We start from the raw sequence: 25378 nt of genomic DNA, 5'->3' as shown, positions 1-25378 counted from the left end.
TCTTAATTCTACACGTTTGGGGGGAATGCAGCAGCAGCAGGAGCTCAAAACTTGCAAGCCAAGCAGCGGATTCCACCCCTCAACCCCCCTTATCAGTAAAGGCACTTGAGCCCCCAGGCACTGAGACACTGTCATTGTAATCTTTAATGGTGACTTCAGAGTCTGCCAGCAATTACACAGCAGGCACAGGTTCCCCTCACCCCACCCCAACCGGAGAAGCCTCTACTGTCAGGAGTTCTGACTTCAAACTCAAATCATTAAGGAGGAGAAATGCAGGAAACCTTTTTGTTCAAGTAACCCAGCTTCAGGACATTTACCCCCTAAGGGGCACCAATGAATACATTTCTGTCCGCAGCCTCTGCTGTTTTAACCAACAGATCTGAGTGGGATGGAGACACATCAGAAGATGTTTTTTGTTTTCAAAGTATGGAAAAATAGAAGGCAAGAGTTTCAGAAATGCTCATTGATTGGTTATTTCTGTATGAAGTAACAAGGCTATCTTAGATTGCTCCTTACCAGCCTTTAAGTCAATTGCTTGTCTAAAGTTACTGGATACCGCAGCAGCTCCATTAAGTGGGTCCCAATATGGCCACAATTTACAGATGAGGAAACTGACATTCAGACTGGTGAAGTGACTTGGCCAAGGTCACACAGCTAATTAGTGGCAGCTGGAACTTGAACCCAGGTATTGGCTCCACTGCCCCTGTTCTTATCCTAGTTGTTAACATGTTATCAGCCCCAGGGAGCCCATTCAAGAGAAATCCGATGCCCAGTGATTGTACCATGAACATAGTTAGCTAACCCCAGAGAATCCAAGAGCTGACTGGTATCGTGGAAACTTGTCTGCGGTCAGGACCCACCAACTGCTCTGCTCTCAGGTCTTCAAGTTCTTAAAACAGTCTAGTAAGGAGTAGCTAGAAAAAAAGATTGTTCAATCCTTGACTCTGCCTACTCACCTCTGAGGGTGGCAGGAAGAGGATAGTCTGTGTTTTAGAAGCCTGGCTTCTGCCAGCTTCCCAAACCCAGGCTACGGCAGCGCAGAATCCCAGCCTCATCCCACCTTCTCTGAGGTCTGGACCCCAAGCCAGGGGTCCATGGTGAAAGTCATCATCAGCCAGCGGGGATTCTAAATCCCAGATATGGGCAGGAAGGCACCTGTGTCCTGTCAGGCAGTAGAGATGACCTCACTGAAAACCACATCTCAGCCTCCTCAGCCTTAGAACCGCCTCTGGATGAAATCAACCACATGTTATTTGAGTGCATCTTCAGACTTTGGCTCTGTGCTAAGCATTTTACAGCCTTTATCACACAACTCTCTCAAGAATCCTACAAAACATTCTTGTACCCATTTTCTAGATGAGGAAAATGAAGCACAGGTCAGTTGAATGACTTGCCCAAATCAAGATCTCAGCCCATGAGGAATGGAGGCTGGATTTGAACCTAGGTCAAGCTGACTAAAGAGTGCATATGTTTAACCAGCACACTTCACCTTCCCACTTGGGACTGTTCCAACCCAACAAACAAGTCCCTTTAGAGAAACCCAACTCTCTGCCTAAGACAGTTCTTAGAACCACCTCAAAGAAGTTCCTTTTGGCAAGAAGATAGAAAGCCTAGATGGGACTGGAGCTGTCTCTGATTTCCAAGGCCCCCTTCACAGTATCAGAAAGTGGTGCTGAAAGCCTTCACAGTTTCAGTCCTGTGTTTCCCTACCTGGCTCGAAACTGCTCAGCAGAGAGAGAAAGGAAAAAAAAATTTTTTTCCCAGGGAAACACTCAGCTCTAGCTTGAGACGGGGCTTGCCTCAGCACGCCAAAATGAGATCGTCAGCCCATTCATTTACCCTTACAAATTGCTCTGTGAATCTTGGCGCCAGCCTCCCTGCTCTTTCCCCTTCTAGAAACCCCATCCAGACTCCATGCTCACAGCGCGCCAGGCATCCACTGGTGTTTACTCACTCAAGTTCATTCGACATCTTCCTGCTCCCAGGCTCGCAGGCTTGACGGATGGATCGGCACCGCGCACCAAGGCTCTGCTGACCGCTCGTCTCTAATTCTTGCCTGACACAGACATTCCCTGCCCAGGGAAGTGTTTGATTTATGTTGAGGTTTCAGTGTCGGGATTCTGCTGACAGGTAGGTTCCCGGCAGCTCTGCCGCTGATTGGCTACAGGTACAGGTGCCGGCGACAGCAGGTATACCTCAACAGGTGCAGCTGTTAACTCTTGGCCTGCCGAGCTGGGGGCGGAGCCATGGGTGGAGCTGGCCAATTCCTTCCTTGGTGAGGGGGTGGGGGGTGGAGATTAAGGAGGAGGGAGGAGAGAAAAATGTTGGAGAGAAGATAGCCAGAGGAAAAGTACAGGGACAAACAGATACTTGGCTGCAGGAAACCTCGATTCCTGTTTCTAGTTAGTATCCTGGATACCCCGGAACATCCCCCCACCCCCGCAAATTCCTTGGGCCCCTCTTCTACCCAGCATCAACTACTTCACAGCCACCAGGGAATTCTCAAAAGAGAGAGCAGATCTTCCCCTGTGGGTCTCTGTAAAAGTTCCCTTTCTTTTTCCTAGAGCTTCCCTTTAAGATAACGACATCTTATTTCTGAATAGTCTTCTTCAGTTATTCAGGTGATTTCTTTTGACTTTCACAGTGACCCACTGTGGTAGCTATGATTATCACGCTCTCTTCCTCCCCAATACACACACTTCACAGGTGAGGAAATGGAAGCCAGAGAGGTAACGTGACTTGCCCAAGGGCATGAGCTAGTGAGTGTCAGAGCCCAGATCTGAATCTTCAGTCATCTCACTGCAAATTTGGCTTTCCCTTTGAGCTGAAGTCAGTGGCCACAATTCAGCAGACATTTATTGAGCACCTGTGGTGTGCCAGGCCCTACTCTGGGTTCTGAGGTGACAGAGGCCAAAAAGACAGGGTCACTGCTCTTAGAGGAGTTTATAGTCTGGGGGCGGGTGTTGGTGGTGTGGGGGGGTGGGGCAGTAGGGTGGGAGGCAGCCTGTTATTTGGTGTGATACAGATCTCAATGAGGGGTGAGCAAACCACATACCTCCGGCCAGCACAGAAGGGATGGAAAAGTCGAAGTCAGTCACCTCCAAAGCCTTAGCTCGCCAGTCATTTCACAAACTCTAATAAGTGCTTCATTCTGTGTTGGAAACGCAGGAGAAATCAGTTGCCCGTTAGACTAAGTAATTGTGAATGATTGCCATGAGCTGTCTCCTGTAAAAAACAAGGTTGGTAAACCCAGAAGGTCCACAAACACAGACAGGAGAATGCTAGAGGTTTTTTGTAGAGCTTCCACCAGGATTAATTTGAAATTGAATCTAAGCCAATCTTGGTATCTTTTGTTTCTCCTTTCTCTCTTTCTGTTCTCCCCCCACCACCCCCCTTTTGGCAAATTGTCTCTTTGCTCTGTCTTCCTGGGAGCCTCACCTTGGCCCACTCCTTTCTCTCTCACGGAAAGGCGGAGTTTCAGCTACTCCTGCCAATTTGATGGAGGTTTTCAAGGTAAAGTAAGGATCCAGAGCAGCCCCCTTGGGGTGCAGTCATGCCTGTGGAAAGGGGGTACCAGGTTTGAGAACTGTCAGGTTGGTTTCTCACTGGAGGCTGTGTTGGGGATAGCCAAGGGGGTCGTGACAAATAATAGCAAATAATAATTGCTAATGAAGCCACCTCCTCAGAGCAGGCCTCTCCTGCCACCCTTGTCAAAGCAGACATTCAGTCACTGTATCACGCCACTTAATTTGGTTCTCTGCAAATCCCTTATGACTTTTGGACATGTTTCTAATTGTTTATTGTCTTTCTCCCCTTCTTCTGGAGTGTGAACTCCATAAGAGCAGAGACCTTGTCTGTCTGTTCACTGTTGTAGCTTCAGCGCCTTCCACAGTGTCTGGCACATGGTGGGCGCTCAGTGTACCGCCTGCGTCAGGCATTGTGCTAAGCCTCTGCATACATTGTCTCATCTAATCCTTACAGCCACCCTATGCGATGGGCACTTCTGTTATGCTTGTTTTAGAGATGAGGAAACTGAGGTACGAAGTGATTAAATAAGTTACTCAAGCTGCAGGGCCTGGGAGTGGTAGAGCTGGAGCTGGGATCTGATCTGGCAGCATAGCCTGGGTACCCAAGCATTTGACAGGGGTTACTGGTGGCAGGAGGGCCATTTGGTGCCAGTTGTAACTGCAGAGCTTACTATAGCCCAAGGGATGGCACGCTTGTCTGTGTACCTGTCCGCCCACCTCCTGAAAGGCTGTGGAGTTTCTGTCAGCTGTGTTGCAACTCACAGGTAAAGGGCCATGGGGGTGACTCATGCTGGCTGGGCTCAGGTGGAGGCTGGTATTCCAGGCAGCGTGTCTGTGCTCGCTGGGCTCTTTAAAATGGGTCCTTTCCATCTACCTCTGGATCTTGCGTCTTTAATCACCCGCACCCATCTGCAGAGATCAGCAGAGGCCCAAATCATGGGGCCCAGGCTTTCTATGTCTCCACACACGGAAGGCTCCAGAAGGCACCCTGGATGAGATAGAGGGACTAGTGGTCTGGGGTAGGTAGGCAGGGTACCATGAGCCAGTCTATAAGGTCACCAGACCCCTCCAGCAGGAGCTGAGCCTCCCAATATGGAGGTACTGGCTGTTGTAGGCCTTCGTTGAAAGCCTCAGAGACGCCAAGGTTTTAGACACCACCCAAGCTTCGCTCCCGCTCTCGCCCCTCTCCTTCTCCTCGGTAGCATGGGCATGGCCCAGGGCTTGGCTGGGCTGGCATCTCTTCCCCTTCTCAGATTGGCCCCGTTCTTGGTTCTTGGCGGAGGAGATTGAAAACAGAGGCCATCCAATCCTGTGTGACATAATAATTATATTCACAGTAATAGTAAACAATGATGGCTGCTATTCATTTCATGTTTGCATTTTGCAAACACCGTGCTAAGAGTCACCTGTGTCATCTGATAGTATTGCCCTGAGACTGGCAGACCTGGGTTGGAATCCCAGCCCAGCCGCTTACTGGCTGTGTGATGTTGGGCAAGTGACTTAAGCTTTCCTCAGCTGTTTCCTCACCTGTAAATGGTTATAAAAACAGTACCCCCTCATGGGCTTATTGTGAGAATTAAATGAGATAATGTATGTGAAGTGCATTGTGCAGCGCCTGGCACAGAGCGCTCACTAATTGTTAGGAAAGCTTCTCTTCCCCTCATTTAATTCGCATTTAAACTCAGTGAGGAAGCTGTTACCTCACTTTACAAGCAAAGAAACTGAGATTCAGAGGGGTTAAATGATTTGTCAAAAGTCAAAAGCTAATTAAGTGAAAGAGTTGAGATTTGAACCCACATCTTTCTGCCTCCACTCTTGTAGAACTAGACTAAGTTAGGAATTATCCTGGGTTCAAGTTCTGCCCAACCGCTGGCTGCTTGCCAGCTAGATGTGTGACTGGGTAAATCTCTTTTCTCAGAGCCTTGGTTTCCCTCTCTATAAGACAAGAAATGTGAATCACTGTAAGGGCGGAGGTACATATCGTCACCTAGGTTTTCTTTTCTAGATTAGTTCTGGAAAAGAAATATTCCTCCTCCAGACTTCGTGATCTGCCCCTCCGGAGGATGGCACAGTCCTTCATTCCTCCCTCTGCTTTCCAGGGTCATGACTGCCCGTGAGCCACTGTTCCAAAAGAGGGTGACATTCTTGGCATGCTGGGGAGGAGTAAAGGTTAGGACCACTGAGTAAGTGAGTGCTGAGAGCCAGGGCTGCTTTGTACATCTGTGAAGGTTGTGCACTGCACAGTCACAGGGCTGTTTACAGCAGGAGGCTTGCACTATTGGGCATGATGGTCCTGCTAACAGCCCTTCCTTTTCTAACACATTAAAACTTCATGGTTGGGCTTCCCTGATGGCACAGTGGTTGAGAATCTGCCTGCCAATGCAGGGGACGCAGGTTCGAGCCCTCATCTGGGAAGATCCCACATGCCGCGGAGCAACTAAGCCCATGTGCCAAAGCTACTGAGCCTGTGCTCTGGAGCCCACAAGCCACAACTGCTGAAGCCCACACGCCTAGAGCCCAGGCTCTACGAGAGAAGCCGCTGCAATGAGAAGCCCACGCACCACTACGAAGAGTAGTTCCTGCTTGCCACAACTAGAGAAAAGCCCGCACGCAGCAACGAAGACCCAACGCGGCCAGAAATAAATAAATAAATAAATTTATATATATATAAAAAAACTTCATGATTATCCCAAACTTAATGAAAATTTGTTGGCATATATAAAAATATAGAAAGGACAAATACCCAAATGTCAACAGTGCTTCTCTGTGGGTGCTGAAATGATAGGATTTTAATTGTTTCCCTATCTCCCCTCTCCCACCAAATTTTCTGCATTGATGGTGCTTTTGTAATTAGGAATTCTAAACAAAGCCCCAGTGTAAATGTCATTAAACCAAAATAAATGCCCTTTGACTCAATGGTCATCATGTCCCTATTCTTCCTGGAGTAAACATGGAGATAAAGATAGTAAAAATTCAGTCCTTGCTCAGAGCTTCCCTGTGAGGTCCATGGATAGAGACTGGGGGGCTGTCCAACCTGCAGGCTCTAGTCAGCTCAGGAATCGGATCTTAATCAGAATTATTATCATTTGCTGAGCACTTACTCTATGATACTGTCTTTAGATGCTTTATCTCACTCCTCCCTGCATTATGGGATCGCATAATTCATCCCAGACAGAGATTGGCAAACTCCTGGAGACTGACCAGGTTCCTAAAGGAGTAACTCTGGAGTCAACTGCCCGAGACCTTGGACAAGCAACTTCACCTCTTCATTACCCACGTTTCCTCCTCAGTGACATGATCACCGCGAGGATTAAAGGAGATAACCCAGTGTCCTTAGTGCCTTACTGCCAGACACAGTCCAGGAGCTTTATTGTGTATCATGTAATTCTCTTGAGTCCTGTGGAGTAGTTGTCGTAATTGTCCCCATCTTACAGAAGAGGAACAGACTCAGAGAGATGAGGTAACTCATCTAAGGTCACTTGGCTATCTACTTAGTAACAGAGATAGGGTCAAAGCAACCTCTACCCGACCCCAAAACCATGGAAACGGTCCTTTCAGTCTCCTGAGTTCCTTTCTGGAATAAAGCCTAAGATGGATGGATGGACGGATGGAAGGAAGGAAGGAAAGAGGGAAGGAAGGAAGAAAGGAAGGATTTGTTAGCTTCTGGACTGCAGAAACTCTACAAGGAAAAATGAATCTCACATGGCACCTGTCCCAGATCTCAACAAGTGTTCAATAAATATTTGTTGAATAAATGAAAAATGAGTGTGTATAATTTACACAAGATCATTCTGGACAAATCAGCTGTGTGGCCTTCTACCCCACCCCACAGGGAAGACCTCCAAAGTTTGAATCCCTGCCCTCCCTTTTCTTAGCATATACCTTTGGGCCAGTGACTCAATTTTGTAAATTTCAGTGTCCCCATCATCCCTCAGTGGGGTTGACCTGAGGATTAAATAAGATCTCAATGTAGAGCCAATGGCAAGGAGTAGTAGGTAGCTGGTGTTATAGGTGAGCACTCAGCTTAGGAAGGGGTCCCCAGCCACCACCTATTTCTAGCCTCAATACACAGCTTAGTTCACAGCACTCAGCGCTCAGCCTCCCTTAGAAAGAGCCCCTTCTATGTGTAAAGCTCTTTTCAGTTTACAAAGTGTTTTCCTATGCTTTATCTCCTCTGATAAGGCCACAGAGAGGTGGGGGCACAATGTATTACTGGCCCCATTTGATACATAAACTGAGGTTTAGAGAAAGCACCCCTACTTAAGCAAAGGAGTTTGGATTGGAACCTCAAGTTTGGGATAAAGCGTTACCGTAGACACCATTATGGATCCCGTGGGTCCCGTAAGTACCATCCTGGATGTTCACCTAAAGGTCTGTTTCATCCTAATATTCTCTACCCTGTCACTGGACTTAAGTGGAGGGATAGGCCACACACCAGACATAGAGAATATAGCCCTGATTTGAAGGCGTGGAACGACCTGGAAGTTGTGCTCATGAAGAGTCAGGACAAGGAGTGGGCAGCCTCCAGGCCCTTTTACACTCTGTACTTTAGATTTTTATCACAGTTCTGCCAATAACATGGCCTACATTCCTTCTAGAGGAATGGAAGGACATGAGGAATCATGGGGTCTAAAGCCATCCTGGAAGCTCCCCTGAAAAAAAAAACAAGAGAAAGTTTGAAAGCCCTGGAAACAAGCAAACAGGCAGGGTTTGTTAGTTTGTTTTTTCCACTTATCAAGTGGATAAAGATGAGAGAAAAGATGCTGAGCCCTGGTGTTGGCAAGGGTGAGAGAAAACAGGCTCTCCTTGCCGCAGTGAGTGTGAATCAGTCCAGACTTGGGCTTTCGATTTTAGCCCATCCTTTGACCTAACAGTTTCACTCATAGGAATTTCGCCTAAGCAAATAATCTGTATGCAAAGAGTTATCTGCAAGGATATGCATCAGAGCATTGTTACAATCCTGAAAAATTAGAATTAATATAAATACCCTTCAGCAGAGATTCAGTGAAGTAAATTAAGGTACTTGAATTGTAGTTGGATACTGAGTCATGGTTCAAAAGGATGCTACAGAAGGCCCCTTAGCACCATGGAAATTACTTCCTACACTTACAGCACAATTGTTAGCATTTTTGTCTTTGCTGTGTGCAAGGCACCGGGCTCAGTTGTTTAATCTCATTTAATCCTCAAGACAACGCTGTGAAGTAAGTACCATTATCCTTATTTTACAGATGAGGAAAGTGAGGCCTAGGACTGAAGTGACTTACCCAGGGTCATTTCCAGGGAGTCTCTGAGCTGGCCTTGAACCTGGGTCTGATTCCCTACTTTAAGTCTTTCACTTACTCTACCTTTAGTAAATTAATCCATTCCTATTTTTAAAATCCATTTACATGAATAGAGAAAAAAGAGGAAAGATACACACCAGAGAATATCATGGGTGATAGGATCAGGGGTGATTTATAGCTTGTTCTTTTTGCTTATCTGTCGACATTATTTCTTCCGTTAATAGAAAAAAAGAAACTATTTACAGTTATTAAAGAGTAATAAATCAGAGAAGCCTTACCCCTGAGCTGAGAAGGAAGAAGAGGCCAGAGTGCTGTCTGGAGATTCCTTCTCTGTTGCCAGGAACCAGACAGAACAGGAGGCAGCTAGAGAGAGGAGTGCCAGGAAGAATGTAGCCTCAATCCTGGAAGGAGAGGACCCACTGGAAAGAACAGAACCCAGCTGGCTCAGCCCCTGAGGTCCACTCTTTCCAGGGACCTGGCCTCGGGCCCTAGTAGCCCACCTGCTACTGTGGGCCATCATCAGCCTGCATCAGAAAAGGGCCATTGAACAAGATACTGCCCACTTCCAAATAAGAGAGTTTTGCTGAGAAACACCTGTTAATCCCTACCACCCTGGCAACAAGGCTAAAAATGTATTTCCCCCTCTCTTTCATCTATCTGAAGGAGTCAAACTGGGGACTTGGGGATTCAGATGAGGATTTCCTTGCGGAACTACAGAGGAAAAATGTCCAAGGCCTGGCTTGGACGGAGGGGGTCCTGGTACCCCAGTGCTGAATGGAAGAAGTGAGTGTCTGGGGTCAGGGCTGCCTTCCTAGGTTAGAGTGAGGTGCGGTCGGGTGGGGTGGATGGGGTGTGGCCTGCTTCAGGCTCAGGGAGGTTCAAATAGGCACAGTTAATCCATAAGGTCCCTTCCTTTTCCTTCAGGGTTTTCCTTCCTAGGCTGCCTCTGGTGTTTGTTTAGATCTGATCTCACTGGAGGGGGATGTGGTAGGAGGGGAAGGGATTTGCTAGGGCCTTCTGAGCTCAGTACCTTCTGTGGAAGGCAGAGGCCATGTGGTCAGAGGTTAAGTGCTTGACCTTGGACCTTGGGCATTCAGGGGAGGGTTTTTCTGAATCCACGGCTGGCCTGCCCAGAAGAATTTTAAGTCCCTCAGTTTGGGGTAAGGTGGTCAAGCAGTAGGGAAGGGAAAGGGGAATGATTTAGAAACTGTGGTCTAGAGGGGCCTAAGAGCCATATCTTACACCGGGATCAGGCCCCTCGGGCTCTGCCCTTGGGAAGGCGGTCACGCAAAGGTCACCAACCATTCACCGCCCCTCACTCGCCCCAACTCACCTTTCAGCTGGTGTCTGGACAGGCTGCCCACGCTGCCTGGGCACGTGCCATGCTGTGGCCAGCTGTCCCTCCCAGACTAGGCTCATTTATTTGACTCCATCACCCCCCCGTTGCATTCCCCAATTGCTCTGGAACCTCCTCCACTTCTTGACCCAGCTGTGTTCACACATTATTCATTTTTTTAATACTTATTTAAAAAGGTATTCTTTAATGAGTAGCTCTCATTTTTTTAATACTTAACTATATGCCAGACTGTGCTAAGCACATTACCCACCCTGTTCCACTCAATCCTCACAAATGCCCAAAGGTTTCGTTACAGCCATCACCTCTGTCTTACAGGTGTGGACACAGGCTAAGGAACCTCATCATGTCACGCGGCCCTAGAGTGACCAAGCTGGGAACTGAGCTCAGGCTGTTTGCCTCAAAAACTCAGTTTCCGAACCACCACTTTCTGTTGCCTGAACAAGCAGTCATTCAGTAAATTTAGTGAGGACCTGCTCTGGTCAGGCATGTGTACCACAGGCTGCGGAGAGAAACGGATACTGTCTCTTTCTGCCCACAAGGAAGCCTGGTGGGTGAACGTTCATCAAATCCCTCTACTGGGGAAAACCTTTCCTCGTTTCTCTATCTACAACTGGAGTTTTGCTCAATCTTTTTTGCTATCGAATTTCACGGATTCATGTGTGTTGGAGGATTCCATGAGAATTCTCTAATCTCACCCTCCAGGTGATGCAGGAGTCTGTACTGCAGAGCACCTGCCCCAGCACACACACACACACGCATGCACACGCACGCACAGACGGTAGAGCACATCTAGTTGAGAGCTTAGATTCTGGAGATGAACTACTTGAGTTCAAATATTGACTCTACTATTTACTGCCTGTGTGACCTTGGGCAAGTCCTTTGATCTCTTTGATCCTCAGTTTCTTCATCTTTAAATTCACTCCTACCTTGTAGGGTTTGTTTGTTTTTTTTTTTTGGTTTGCCTTGAGTCTTCGTTGCTGTGCGCAGGCTTTCTCTAGTTGCAGGGAGCAGTGGCTACTCTTGGTTGTGGTACGCGGGCTTCCCATTGCGGTGGCTTCTATTTCTGTGGAGCACGAGCCCTAGGTGCACAGGCTTCAGTAGTTGTGGCACGCGGGCTCAGTAGTTGAGGTGCACGGGCTCTAGAGCGCAAGATCAGTAGTTGTGGCACACGGGTTTAGTTGCTCCACGGCATGTGGGATCTTCCTGGACCAGGGCTCAAACCCGTGTCCCCTGCACTGGCAGGTGGATTCTTAACCACTGTGCCACCAGGGAAGTGCCTGTAGGGTTTTATTTTTATTTTATTTATTTTTTTAACATCTTTATTGGAGTATAATTTACAATGGTGTTAGTTTCTGCTTTATAACAAAGTGAATCAGCTATACATATACATATATCCCCATATCCCCTCCCTCTTGCGTCTCCCTCCCACCCTCCCTATCCCACCCCTCTAGGTGGTCACAAAGCACCGAGCTGATCTCCCTGTGCTATGCGGCTGCTTCCCACTAGCTATCTATTTTACGTTTGGTAGTGTATATATGCCCACGCCACTCTCTCACTTCGTCCCAGCTTACCCTTCCCCGCCCCCCCCCCGTAGGGTTTTAAATGAGGTAACACATGCCAAACATTTACACCACTCTTGTACACTAAGTCCTGATAAAGTGAGCTATTGTTGCTATCATTAGGGATGGGCCTATCTGGCCTCCCCAGTGAAAGAGTGAGTTCCTCTCTTGCCTCTTCCTTTGCTCCTGCCACTCAGCCCAGGGCAGGTGTGCCTGGTGATGGAAGTTAGTCACCAGGTTCCTCAGCCTCACAGGGCATGTGAGCATAAGTGTTCCCCTCTGTCCAGGAGCCTTTGAAATCTGAGTCACAGCCTGACAGCTCTCCCTAAAGAGAGATTTCCTTCAGCCTCAACCTACTCCCCTTTCACAATAAACTCAGTCATTCGTACCCTCCGAGGTCATGTGCAGATACCCACAGTTTTACCCATTGATGGGCCCTAGGGAAACCTCTGTGGAGATGAGAGTCTTGATAGGCAGATGACGGTGACTTGACTCTCTAGCCAGTGGCTTTGGCTGTTTGTACATATTTCCAAACTACTAGTGGCCTCTGGATTTATGAAGCAATAGAGGGTCACAGTATTTCATTTGGACTAAGTGGCATCTCAGACACAGCCCTGTCTGGATGGGACAAGCTCGGGAGCTTACGTTTCACTCTCTTCCACTCTCCAGTCCCTGGGGGTTCCCTGAAGCCTATGATGTGGCTTGGGGTGTTGAAAGTTAAAGCTCTCAGTTTAAAGACTTAATTGTGCATTAGATAGTTTAGTGTTAATGATGACAAGCTCCAGGTCTCTAGAGCCCTAGAGCCAGGTTCAAAACCTGGCTCAGCTTTTTGTTAGCTAGGACCCTGAGCTTCATAACTTGTGTCTCGGAGTCTGTTTCCTCATCTGTAAAATGGGAATAATAAAAGTATTTACTTCATAGGGTGGTTATGAGGGTTAAATACATGTGGAGCATTTAATATAGTGCCCAGCACATAGTGGTTATCAGTACTATTGTCTTGCAGTGGGGGAGACAGTGCTGGACCCAGAGTCAACAGATTGGGGTTTGAGTTCCAACTCTGCTGCTCATTGGCTGTGTTGACCTTAGGCAAGTTAACTCCCTTCTCTGAGCCACAGTTTCTTCAACTGTGAAATGAAAGTTTTGGGTTTGAAGGTCACTTGGGTTCTTTCTAGCTGTGTAAGATCTGTGAACTGTGACTTTGAAGTCACAAAAAAAAAAAAAGAAGAAAGAAAGGAAGAAAGAATTAGTACCAGATGCCTTTATCTGCCAAGATTACATTTCACAAATCCCAGGACCTTGACACCATCTTCAAAAGCCGCCCCATCCAGCAGCCTCTAGGCTGAAGCTTCTCGACCCAAGGAACTGTTAAAAAGACCCCAAGATGCTTTCTAGAGCCACAGCCAGGACTCCGTGTAGAAAGCAAAGCAGGCATCGCAATGAACTAGCCAGCCCCCAGCATCATACCCTGGGATTTTACCCTTCTGTGCCTTGAGCAAGCATCAGCCTTCACTCTACCAGAATGGATTAGTTTATGGCAAGGGAGGGATGTTTCCTCTGGAGCCTGGGAATGTTCTGATCTGTCATAAAACAGGCCCCGCCAGGGAACTAGAACGCTTTCTTTTTGGTCTAGTGACCTCTGACACTACCCCCCTTCTTGGCCCCCCAAGCAGTCTGAGCCACCCCCTGCAGGAGACAGATGCTGGGAATGGAGGAGGCGTTCAGCATCCCTAAGGGTCCCTCCCCATTGTGTCTCCGTTAGTGCAGAGTCCCACTGAGTTATTCTTATGCTCTGTTTGAACCCGCAGGGGGATGAGATGTGTGGGATTTGCAGAAAATGAAAAGCAATTGGTTTCAACTCGTTCTACCAGTTTTTACCCTCTATAGTAAAACATCACTTCACCATTTTAACGTAACAAATTTCCCTTTACAGAGACGGTGGGCCTAAGAGGAATTTATTGGTGGTAACTAACAAACAGAGGTATCTTTTATGAAGCCCTGAGTACCCAACATCGTACCAGACATCTTATACCCATTATCTTACTTAAAAAAAATATTGGCTTCACTGTGGGGAAAAAATATGATTTTAATTTTTCAGGTGAGAAAACTGAGGTCCAGAGAAGTAAGGTGATTTGCTTAGAGTAAGTGGTGGTGCTGGAACTTGTGTTATTCCAGAACATCTGCTGCAGCCATGACTTCAGTGTGCAAACTTAAAAGAAGCTTTCTTGGTGAAGTCTGCTCAGGCAGAGATCTGCTCACCTTTTATGAAATCTCAGACTCGGTTTTCTGGAAGACACACCTGATCATCTTTTAGTCCTTTGACAGCTCAGGGCTCCTCTGTCTGTGGGAAAGAGGCTGGTTCTAGGGATAGATATTGCGATGGGGGACGCTATTTCCTGATCACTGTCATGTCCAATGGCCAGTAACCATGGTCCTTTTCTTCCTGTCCAGCAAATGCAGGGTCCAGATGCAGCCAGTTTTGAAGATAACGTTTCTGTGAGAATTCTGCCGTGTGGGTGTCCTTTCCAGGCTCCAGTCCAGCCCTGAGCCAGTTCCTTCTCTAGCTGGAAGTTTCTTTCCTCTTCCTACTTCTGTGTAACTGCTAGGCCCAGCTCAAGCCCACTTCCTTTGCTCCTCTCCCTATGCCTTCCTGAGGAAGTAGCTCCCTCTTCTTCACAGCCGTGGGCTCTACCCTGCTCTGGCTCAACCTTCCTGGGCAGTTTGCTCTGTAACTCTCCTGGACCCAAACTGCTTCCGAGTCCCCTCAAGTCATGTCAGGGAATCCCACAAATGCATTCTGGGAGACCCAAGAATGCCAAAGATGCTCCAGGCGGAAAAGGTTCTGGGATCGAAATACTTGGGAAAAGCTTCATACCAGATGCTCTCATTAGAAATGAACAGTATACAGCTATCAAGTGTCTGAAAATTTCTGCAGTTAGGAATCCTGTTTTGTTTGTTTTTTCAACCCAAGGTTTCCCAAACTGAGATGACCATGAAATCATCTCCCCCTGCCCCCATCTCCACCACATACCTAGAAAACCCATAGAACCAGTGATCCGTTGTGGAACACACTTAGAGAAATGCTACCCCCAAGCCCACCACCAAAGTATAAAATTGACCTTCATATTTCTCTGGGCTAGTCTAACGTGCAAAATAATCTAAGGTGATGTCTGCTCAGTAGGGTCTTTGAGAATTACATACTAAATGGGGATGAAGATTCTCTTAAGATTTGATGAGGATGCTACTTTCAGAAAAAAATCAGGGATTTTTCAGAATTTGGGAAGAGGAGGAGTAGAATTTGAAACAACCAGCAGACAGGGTTTACGGCACTTACTTCCTATTCCAAGGACCAGAGCCAGGGATGGAATGTACTGGAGAAAAATCAAAGTCCAGAGCCCAGAATCAGATAAGTACTTTTTGGGTGAATGAATGAATGATCAAATAATTGGTCTCCTGGCCTCCAGACTCTTCCTACTCGATTTTATGCTTCCTGTTGTGTATATATCGTCTCAAAACCCAGATCTCATCAGTCCACTTTTCTGTCCAGGAATCCTGTGTGGCAACCTGTTTCCTTCAGGATCAAGTCCACATGCCGTGACCTGGCATTTAAAACCCTGCGAAATAAAACTCCAACCTACCTTTTCATCCTTCTTTCTTACCACTCCCCATTGAGTACCCCTTATTCTAGTCACAGCACCTCCCCCAAAGCACTTTATGTTTGTCTTTCTCCCTTCCTGCCTTTTCTCAGGCTATTCTTTTTGCCTCAGATTCCCTCCCCTGCCCGCACTGATACTTATTCAATCCTAGCAACGAGGCTCAGTTCAGAACCCGCCACCCATGTTAAATGAAAGCCAGACACAAAAAGAGGACATTATGAATGAGTCCATTTATACGAAGATCAAAAATAAGCAAAACTAATCTATTGTGGAAAAAAACAGAGCTGTGGTTGCCTTTGAGGAGTAGGATTGATTGGAAGGGACGCAAAGGGGCTTTTGAGGTATGGAAAAGTCTATATCTTGACTCCAGTGGTGGTTATATGAGTGTGTACATTTGTCAGAATTCATTGAATTGTACATTTAAGATTTGTGTATTTCCCCGTATTGTAAATTTAATCTAAAAATTAAAATCTTACCAGTTAGATCTCCCTGCCAAGAATGCACTCCTTTGTTATTCTCTCAAAGCACTCTGTCTACACTGGCAGCCCATCACTCAACATAGACAGCCTTCCATAATTATTCATGGAAGGCCCTCACACAGCAAGTATTTGACAAATGTTTGCGAGATTGAGTTGAGGCTAGATTCATAAAAATAAAGAACAACAGGGCTTCCCTGGTGGCGCAGTGGTTGAGAGTCCGCCTGCCGATGCAGGGGACACGGGTTCGTGCCCCGGTCCAGGAAGATCCCACATGCCGCGGAGCGGCTGGGCCCGTGAGCCATGGCTGCTGAGCCTGCGCGTCCGGAGCCTGTGCTCCGCAACAGGAGAGGCCACAACAGTGAGAGGCCCACGTACCACAAAAAAAAAAAAAAAAAAAAGAACAACAAAAACGGCTATCATGTATTAAGCACCTACTGTGTGCCAAGCTGTGTGCTAAGTTCCTTACACATATATTTAATTATATATATATATGCATGTGTTTACACAAGTATATATAGGTATACACACACACACACAACCCCCATGAGATAAATTCAGAGTAGCCATTAAGTCTGAAAACAGAAAAACATGCATAACAAATGTGAATGGTTTAGCTGTATTACATTATAATACAGGCAAGTTAATAGTATCTTTGTTTCCAAGCTTTATGTGATCGTGTGCATGTGTGTGTGTGTGTGTGTGTATGTATTATTATTATGAGTCTCCATTGTACACCGAGAATACTGAGGCCTAAGGTCACAGAAATGTGTCGTGCTGGAAATAGGATGCAAACCAAGGACTGCCTGATCTCAGATCCATTTAGCTGGACTGCCTCCAAAGTGGCTTCACATAAATCCAGGAGAAATGTGACATCTTTCTGGCCAAGAGACTTGAAAACAGCAGTTTCCCTGAAATTGAAAATGTGTGTGTGTGTGTGTGTGTGTGTGTTTTCTGGGAAGTAAAGGCTTTGGGGGGCTCCCACAGCTCCAGGAAATGGGTACTTAGCAAGAGGAGGACTTGGGTTTATAACCCTAACTTTACCATTTATCAGCCGCACAACATGACCATGGGCAAGTTATTTAATATCACTCAGCCTGGGTTCTCCCACCGTCGAGACTGGTATAATAACAGTGCCTACCTCATGGCTTTTAAGGGAGGATTCATTCAATGAGACAATGCATGTAAACCTCTCAGAATGTGTGAGTTCTCAGTAAATGTTTGTTGAGCTTATTATCATTTTGCTATTTTTACTATGATTACAACTCCCTGCCTCCTCCTCCCCCTCCCCCAACAGTGCTGTGGCCTGTTCCCAACCCCTCCCTTCCTCAGAGGGTGGAAACCCAGGCTATAGTCCTCTAAGAGCTGTTGTGACAGATACTTTCATCATAAACACATCACAGCAGCCAGTCAGGCCAAGAGGAAAAAAAGTCAGCTAACTCCCTGGTGGGGATGACTCCAGGGGATCCCTAGCTGATTTGGGACAAAAAAAAAAATGTTTCTTTTGTTTTTTAAGCATCTTTGCCACCTGCTTTGGGCTTCTCCTTGCCTACCTCATTCTGAAGTGGATTGGTTGGAAGGCTTGCAACAGGAAGAATGGGGCCACTATGACCTGAGTGCCCACCTTTTAATTGCCGGTGAAGTCCAGGCCTTGGAATTCAGGGGTTGATGGGAAGTTCCACCAGCTGGAACCTTGCCCTTTGGGATTCTGCCTGAGGGGGGCTGGCGGGGGATGAGGTTCCCCCATTACAGTTCTGAAGATCAGAACTTAGGGTTCTCTGCCCTCAGCCTGAAACAACCCTCTGGCAAGTGGAGGACTTGCCAGGGAAAAACCCTTTTGACAGGTCAAGCTTTCGGTTTCTTTGATTTGTAGAATTCAACAGGTCAGTGGTTTTTGAAATAAAATAATGATTTTTCTCATTTCAAAAGCAACCCATGGTCTTTGAGAGGGGGAAAAAATGAAAATGCAGGTAAATATAATGAAGAAAAAAATTAAATTCTGATAATTTTCCATCCAAAGAGAACCACCATTGTTCTTTCCTACCCTTTATTCTGTTTAGAGGAAGACCGTCGCCCCACAATTAAAGGCACAGCCTCTCTGGCTGGACTCTAATCCTAGCTGTATACCTGTGGGCTAGTCTCTTGAACTTTCTGAGCCTCATTTCCTCAACTGTAAAATGAAAATAAAAAGAGCATCTATGATATAAAAACTTTTTTTAAATTTTAAACAGAGCATCTATGTTATACGGTTGAAACAATGCCTAAAAGTGACTCAACAAATGTTAGCTCTTATTATAGCAAATGCATATTCTTCCAAAAAAAAAAGGGCCATCACACCATAGCTACTGTTTGTAACCTGCTTTTTTACCCCCACTAGCCAACAATCTGAATCTGTTTCCAACATCAGATATTTCATGACGACCTTTATATGGAAGACCTGACCTCATTTATCAGTCCTCCATTGATGGATATTTAGGTCATATCCAATATTTCATTATTAGAAACAATGCTGCGTGAAATTAACTATGGCTAAATCTTTGTGCCCAGCCATCATTATTTCCTTGGGGCCAATTTCAAGAAGTAGAATTGCAGGGGTTTTTAGGGTAGGCACAATTTTATGATTTTTTATGCCTGTTACCAAACTGCCCTCCAGAAAGTTTGCACCAAGTTCCTTCCCCACCAGCAAGGAATGAGAGTGGCTGTTTCCCTGTACCATCACCAACACTGGCTTTTATCATTTTTGTCCATCTATAAGCAATTATTCTTGAGCAAGGAGATTTCTTCTATCTGTTTGATTCAACTGGGAACTCCCAGAGGGCAGGGCAGGGAGGCAGTTCCTTCTACGTGTAGCTCCCATGCCTAGTACATGCTCTATTCATAATAAACACTCACGAAATATCTGAACTGAGTCTCAGAAGACAGAGTGACTTTAAGTGCCCTGAACAGCCATTTCTTAATAATGCAAAACCTAACAACTAAGAATGGTACCTGGAGGAAATTCAGCGACTCTGCACAGAGGAAGGCAAAGGCAGTTCCAGAAGCGCTGCCCTGATATTCAGATATTAATCAGACATGTGATAAGTTCTGAGATCAGCCTGGGCCGGGGCTCTGTATCTGCCGGCAGATTTGCATGTATCACTAGAGATCCAGTCCAGTTTCAAATACTTAGGGGAGCTCTGAGCCAGGATACTCGGGTTTCACACTGTCACCATTTTGGCAGTGGCCCAGGACACGTCACCTTATCCTTTGGGGCTTGGTGTCCCCCTCTGCTTAATAGTGATTCCAGCAGAGGTATTTTAACAATCATGGGATTCTCTCCCTTCCAACAGTTATCGAGGATTTATTATGCTTCCCATCTGTGCTGGAGGCAGGTTGGCATGTGGATAAGGAAACAGACTCTGGAGCTGGGCATTGTGGGTTCAAAACCCTTGCTCTGAAGCATCCTCACTATATGAATTTGGACAATGGGACTAATGAGACCTGCCTTAGAGGGTTTGGTGGGAAGATTAAATAAACTCATCTGTGCAAAGCAATTACAACAGTGCTTGGTACATAGTGAGTGCTAAGTGTCAGCAATGACTATGTCATTTAAACCTTGCAGTATCACGGTGAGGTAACGATTATTTACTCCATCTTTTTTTTTTTATTTTTATTTTTTGGCTACGCCATGCACATGAGGGATCTTAGTTCTCCGACCAGGAATCGAAACCATGCTCCCTGCATTGGAAGTGCGGATTCTTAACCACTGGACCACCAGGGAAGTCCCTATTTTCTCCATCTTAAAGACGGGGAAATGAGGAGCAGAGAAGTTACACAGCTGGTAAGGATAAAGCCAGGACTTTTTGCAGAACCCTAAAAGGTTAAAGCTGGAAAACACCTTCCAAATGATCTAATCCAGTTCTGACAAGGCCCAGAGACTGGAAGGGACTTGCCCAAGGACACACAGCAAGGTAGTGACAGAGCAGGGCCTGGGCTCCAGCCTCGCAATGGCTGCTCAGGAGCCAGCCACCTGGTGCCCAGAGGAAACAAGCCTCTCCCATTGCTGCCCTTGCTCCCAGGCGAGGACAGGAGCCCAGGAGCTTGTGGGGACTTGAGCAACTCTGTGGGCCGGCACAAGCCAGATACAAGGAGAAGGCGCTGTTGTCACTGGCCGCTCCAATGACTCCTTTTGCCCAATAGTTCCAATCCCGGCTCCCCTCCCAGGGGGAGATCATTCACCAACTCCTGCCTGGACTTGTCCTCTCTGCAGCTCCCCTCGGTGCCAAGGCAGGGTGACTCCAAGGGTGGCTGTTCCTGCTGCCTGGCCCACTCTGCTCCTCATTCAGGCTCACCACTGGGCAGGGGGCACTGAAGGGCGAGATCCTGGGGGGACAGTCCCCGCCCCCTCCTCAACAGCTCACACCTCCCCTGCCTTGTTCTTAAGCTCTCTTTTTAAAAAATGATCTATTTTATTTAACCCAATGTATTAAAAATAGTTTCAGTGTGTAGTCAGTATAAATAGAGTATTAATGAGGAGATCTTATATTCCTTTTTTTGTACAAGTCTTTGAAATCTGGTATATATTTTATACTATAACACATCTCAATTTGGATGCTACATTTTCAAGGGCTAATGGCCAAAAAGTGGAAAAACCTAGATGTTCACCAACTGGTGAATTAACAAAAGGTGGTATATTCATACAATGCAGTATTATTCAGCCTTAAAAAGGAATAAAGTACAACGTGAGGAAACCTTGAAAACAGAGGCTAAGGGAAGGAAACCAGACACAAAAGACCATATATTGCATGATTCCATTTATATGAAATGTCCAGAATAGGCAAGTACATAGAGACAGGAAGTAGATGATAGTTGCCAGGGGCTGGGAGTTGGGGGGATTGTGGAGTGACTGCTAATAGGTACAGGGTTTCTTTTGGGGGTGAAGAGATGTTCTGGAATTAGTGGAGATGGTTGCACAACCTTGCGAATGTATGAATAGCCATTGAGTTGTATACGTTCAAAGAGTGAATTTAATGATATAGGAATTATATCTCAATTTTTAAAGTTAATTATACAATATATTAAAAATTAAAATGTAGTCCTACCAAAGCAATAAAGTTGTCTTTTTTTTGTCCTTTTTTTCTTTTTTATATTGGAGTATATTTGATTTACAATGTTGTGTTAGTTTCAAGTGTATAACAAAGTGATTTAGTTATACATATACACATATCTATTCTTTTGCAGATTCTTTTCCCGTATAGGTTATTACAGAGTATTGAGTAGAGTTCCCTGTGCTATACACTAGGTCCCTTTTGATTATCTATTTTATATATAGTAGTGTGTGTATGTTAATCCCAACCTTCTAATCTATCCTCCACCCTGCACCCTGCCACCTTTCCCCTTTGGTAACCATAAGTTTGTTTTCTACGTCTGTGAGTCAGTTGCTATTTTGTAAATAAGTTCATTTGAATCATTTTTTTATATTCCACATACAAGTGATATCATATGATATTTGTCTTTCTCTGTCTGAATAAAGTTGCCTTTAATAGGAAAATATTTTACACTGATTCAGTTTCCAAGTTTAAATGTAAATTAACGAAAAATTAAATAAAATTTAATATTCAGTTCTTCAGTAGCAATAGCCACATTTCAAGTCTCAATAGCCGTGTGCCAGGGCTACCATACTGGATGGTGCAGCTCTGAGGTATTGCTGCTCCAGGTGACCGACCACAAGAGGCTCTGAGGGGCATCCTTGGCCATCTCTGGCCTGGGTAAATCCTGAAGGGACCAGAGGCTGACGGGTATCAGGACACTGAGGTGAGTGAATGAAATTATAAAAAGATACACATCTTTTTTCCCATCATAATGCAAAAACATATCCGTTTAATCATTCCTTTCCAATAACAACTCTGTCTTACAGGTGAGGAAATCCACAGAATGTCAAAACCAGAAGAAATCTTTGAGATAATTTTTTAAAAATGTACATCAAGTACAATTCACTCTTTGTGGTGTGCAGTTCTGTGGGTTTTGACGATGCGTGACACTGTGTGTCCTCCGCCACAGTCAAGATACAGCACAGCTCTGACACTCCCTAAGTTCCCTCGTGCTGCCAACTATTGTTTTATGCTTTCATTTCTGCGCTGCAAGACAGCTTTCCTACTTCATCTCCTCAGCAGCCCTAGGTCATGGGCATTCAGCTCTCCTTTGCTCAGGACCACTCAGGTCTCAGTGCCAGCCCTGGGATGTGAACCCAGATCCACCAGCTCCAAAGTTCACATTCCTAACGACAGCTTTCCAAGATTCATGTATCGAGCGCCCACTGTGCACGTGGTATTCATACGAATACCCTGTCTCCCCCAAGCCCTCCTCGCACAAGTCTTCCTTGGGGTGAATATAATCTCCTGGGAGGTTGCCTCCCTCTGAAGCTTGCATCCTGTCATCTGAAACAGCAGCAGGGCAGCAGGCCCAAGGGAGCGCTGGGCCACTCGGAAGGCCCTCCTCACGGGCCAAGGTGCTTTGTGACCGTGAGTGGAAGGGAGGCTCAGGAGAACATCCGAGGAGCGATGGCCTGCCTGGAGGGTTTTTCTCCCCTTCCCCTGGGAACTAGGATCTGAGGTTTCAAAATCAGTTTTCAAGCTTCATCAGCCAAAAATATTGTTTTACTCTCAAACGACCGGTTGTCATCTTCCCGATCTTCTAGATCTTTTTTATAAGCCCTTCTCCTTCCTTAAAGTGACGTGATGCCAAGACTTTCCAGGCTTAACTTCAGGTGAGGGGGGAGGCAGGCCATTTTCGAGAGAGCTGAAGAGACAGTAACAGAAGCCTCTCTCTGAGTCCTCGCTTGTTCCTGGCTTCTGCAGAGGATACAGCCCCAGACAGATGGGAGAGAGAAGGCTGGTTCCACACTCGAGGTTCTGGTTACCTCAACCCAGGTTTAAACAGAAAATTTTTATAAACAAACCCCCTCTGAGAACGGAACAGTAGTTCTAATCCCTGGCCTTTCAGGAGAAAGCAGAGGCTGGAGAAACTAAACATTTTAGGGCTGTGGAAAGACAGCCGCTCCCACCCCTGCGTACTTCGGTGACAGCTCTCATTATGGGGAGAAACCAGGTCTAGGGGAAAAAATGTGCTACAGAGTCAAACACAAATGATGAACGATAATTTCTCATTAGCTTCAACCCCCTGGGCTTTGGGGGAGGTGGGCCTGAATTGAGGAATGAGGGATAAAAGTGGAAATTAGCTACTGACATCTAGATTTTTTGTCTGCTTTGGAGAGACAGTTTAAGCTAAGCCTGGGTTTGATTAACCATGGATATCCTGGGGGTTGTGGGATTCTCTTTTTTTAAGAAAATTTCTAATTATGTATGTTTGTTGGAGAAATTTTTCAAAATTGCCAAAGGCAATAAATAACTAAAAAATTTTTAAACCGCATTATACCAACATTCAGTGCTACCTTTTAAACCTTCCAAACTGTATTTCTGTCCATAAGTGGATCTTTTTTCCACCAAAAAATGGAATTGCACACCAGATACTGTGTTTTATAAACTTGCTTTTTTTTCCCCCAAAAAAACCATATCAATGGTTCATCTTTGTTGTTGTTTTTTAGGATGACCTTATGAATAGTTCTTAGACACACCAGATAAATTACTAATATAACCAGAAACGATGCCCCCAGCCTCCGGGGAGAGGAGCACGCTTACGCACAGCAGTTTCAGGATGGCGTATGAAGGAGATCAACTCTTCCATCTCTTCTCCTTAAGCGGCTGTTAAACAGTTGAGGCCCAAGATGAAAGGGAAGTGGTGTCAGGGCTGAATCAGCACCTGGATTCGCCGGGCCTGCCACCTGTTTCATTAAGCGTGCTGGTGTGTCGAATGCCATGGAATGAAAAGAAAGGCGTTTTTGTTCACTGAGACTGTGTCCCCTCACCTCCAACCCTTCCCCCCCACCCATCTCAGCCCGAGAGAAATTGAGGGAAAAGTGCCTCAAAAGTTAAAAGCTGCCCCACGGACCTACCTCAGAAACCAGGAAGCTCAAAAGAGCAGTGAACCAGATAGAACTCTACTACCTTTAGAGACCAAGTGTTGGGCCTCTGAATTTTAAAAGAAATGTGTGTACGGAATCTCCGCAGGTCCACTCTGGCTGTGTGTGGGGTTTGCCCGCCAGGGACAGGAGGTGGTGGGCTGGTGGCCCTGGGGAGCAAGAGCCCATCTGGGCCTGGCATCTCCGTCTCTCATCCCGCACCTTGTTGTTTCCAGTGGAAAGACCGAGTTGTCTAGAACAGTGTCAAAAATCCTAAGACAGAATGCTCAGGAAGGAGGAAGCCATAATTAAGGAAGTCCTGAATGTCCTAAGCCCACTCGTTAATAAGAGGAACATAAAAACAGGCAAAGTTGGGCTTCCCTGGTGGCGCAGTGGTTGAGAGTACGCCTGCCGATGCAGGGGACACGGGTTCGTGCCCCGGTCCGGGAGGATCCCACATGCCGCGGAGCGGCTGGGCCCGTGAGCCATGGCCGCTGAGCCTGTGCGTCCAGAGCCTGTGCTCTGCAACGGGAGAGGCCACAACAGTGAGAGGCCCGCGTACCGCAAAACAAAAACAAACAAACAAACACACAAAAAACAGGCAAAGTGAAGAAGCTCACAAATTACCTAGGAAGCCCCAGCACACTTGTGGATGGGGCCCAGCAGATGGGACCCGGGGTTCATTTCGGGGTTTAATGGAGCCCTGCCTGGGCCTTGGCATTGCCCAATGCCAGGCACGGTATTTCCTTCCTGCTTCGCCTGGAGAGGTGAGTAAGTTGGAGGGAGGTGATCGTAGCATAGTCACCGTGAGCCAGGGTGTTACTTGCTCGGGGCCACAGAGGGAAGTGGGTCACAGGAGACATGAGGCTCTGTGCTTTGTCTTGCTCCCAGATCGGTAAATAACAGTTCCCTCCCTTTCCTCCTCCCTGTTGCACATCTTCCCCTCCCAGGCATTCATCACGGAAACAGAAGACAGGAAAAGGGAAACAAGGACAGGATGACCCAGGGCTTCTAAAACCCCTTTCCCTCCGAGAGCTCCGGGCTCTACCCTATGGTCACTATGAACCTCAGAGAGAAACTCAGGAACAGAGAGGTTCATTGACTGGATGCAACTCACACAGCAAATCGGGGATCCATTTCATTTGCTTTCCATTGAAGATCCTGTTGCTTACTATACATCCCACAACTCGATGGCTTAATAAAAGCAAAACGGAAAGCCCAGGACTCAGTGCATTTTTTCATGACTCAGGATCCGGACAAAATTGGAAATGTCGCATGTGGCATGTCTAATACCAAGAGGTTTCTTAACGCCTTGATGTCTGTATGTATGTAGACAGTGATTTCAGGACTCTGCAGCCTAACGACGACAATGACAGTGAATGAATATTATCCGAGTCTTACTGAACCCTTATCTGTCCCAGGCACTTACAGACACTTACATACATTTTCTCAGCTAGTCCTCACAACAAACCTGGGAGGAAACCCAGGCTCAGAGAGGTGATGTGACTGCCCGGGATGACACAGGTAG

At 46.4% G+C, this 25378-nt stretch overlaps 1 protein-coding gene and 1 long non-coding RNA gene across 4 annotated transcripts in view; one reads left to right on the top strand and one right to left on the bottom strand.

Moving 5' to 3' along the window:
- Positions 1 to 2108, bottom strand: part of GRHL3 (grainyhead like transcription factor 3) — a 35363-nt gene extending 33255 nt beyond the window's left edge. For both annotated transcript variants that reach the window (XM_067724184.1, XM_067724192.1), the window contains exon 1: positions 1955 to 2108. In XM_067724184.1, coding sequence (XP_067580285.1) covers positions 1955 to 1971 — 17 coding nt within the window. In that variant the 5' untranslated portion in view covers positions 1972 to 2108. The remainder of the gene's footprint in view (positions 1 to 1954) is intronic.
- On the top strand, positions 1991 to 25058 carry LOC137217410 (uncharacterized). 2 transcript variants are annotated; one of them, XR_010940090.1, is made up of 3 exons: positions 1991 to 2130; positions 9473 to 9592; positions 24801 to 25058. It is a non-coding gene; the product is annotated as an uncharacterized lncRNA (long non-coding RNA). The 2 variants fall into 2 exon arrangements; XR_010940091.1 differs by lacking the exon at positions 24801 to 25058 and adding an exon at positions 10482 to 10687.
- The last annotated feature ends 320 nt before the right edge of the window (positions 25059 to 25378 follow it).

The sequence above is a fragment of the Pseudorca crassidens genome, chromosome 2 (genome assembly GCF_039906515.1).
Source record: "Pseudorca crassidens isolate mPseCra1 chromosome 2, mPseCra1.hap1, whole genome shotgun sequence".
Taxonomy (NCBI): Eukaryota; Metazoa; Chordata; class Mammalia; order Artiodactyla; family Delphinidae; genus Pseudorca; species Pseudorca crassidens.
The sequence above is the reverse complement of the archived record's forward strand: the minus strand, read 5'-3'. Positions and strand labels throughout refer to the sequence as shown.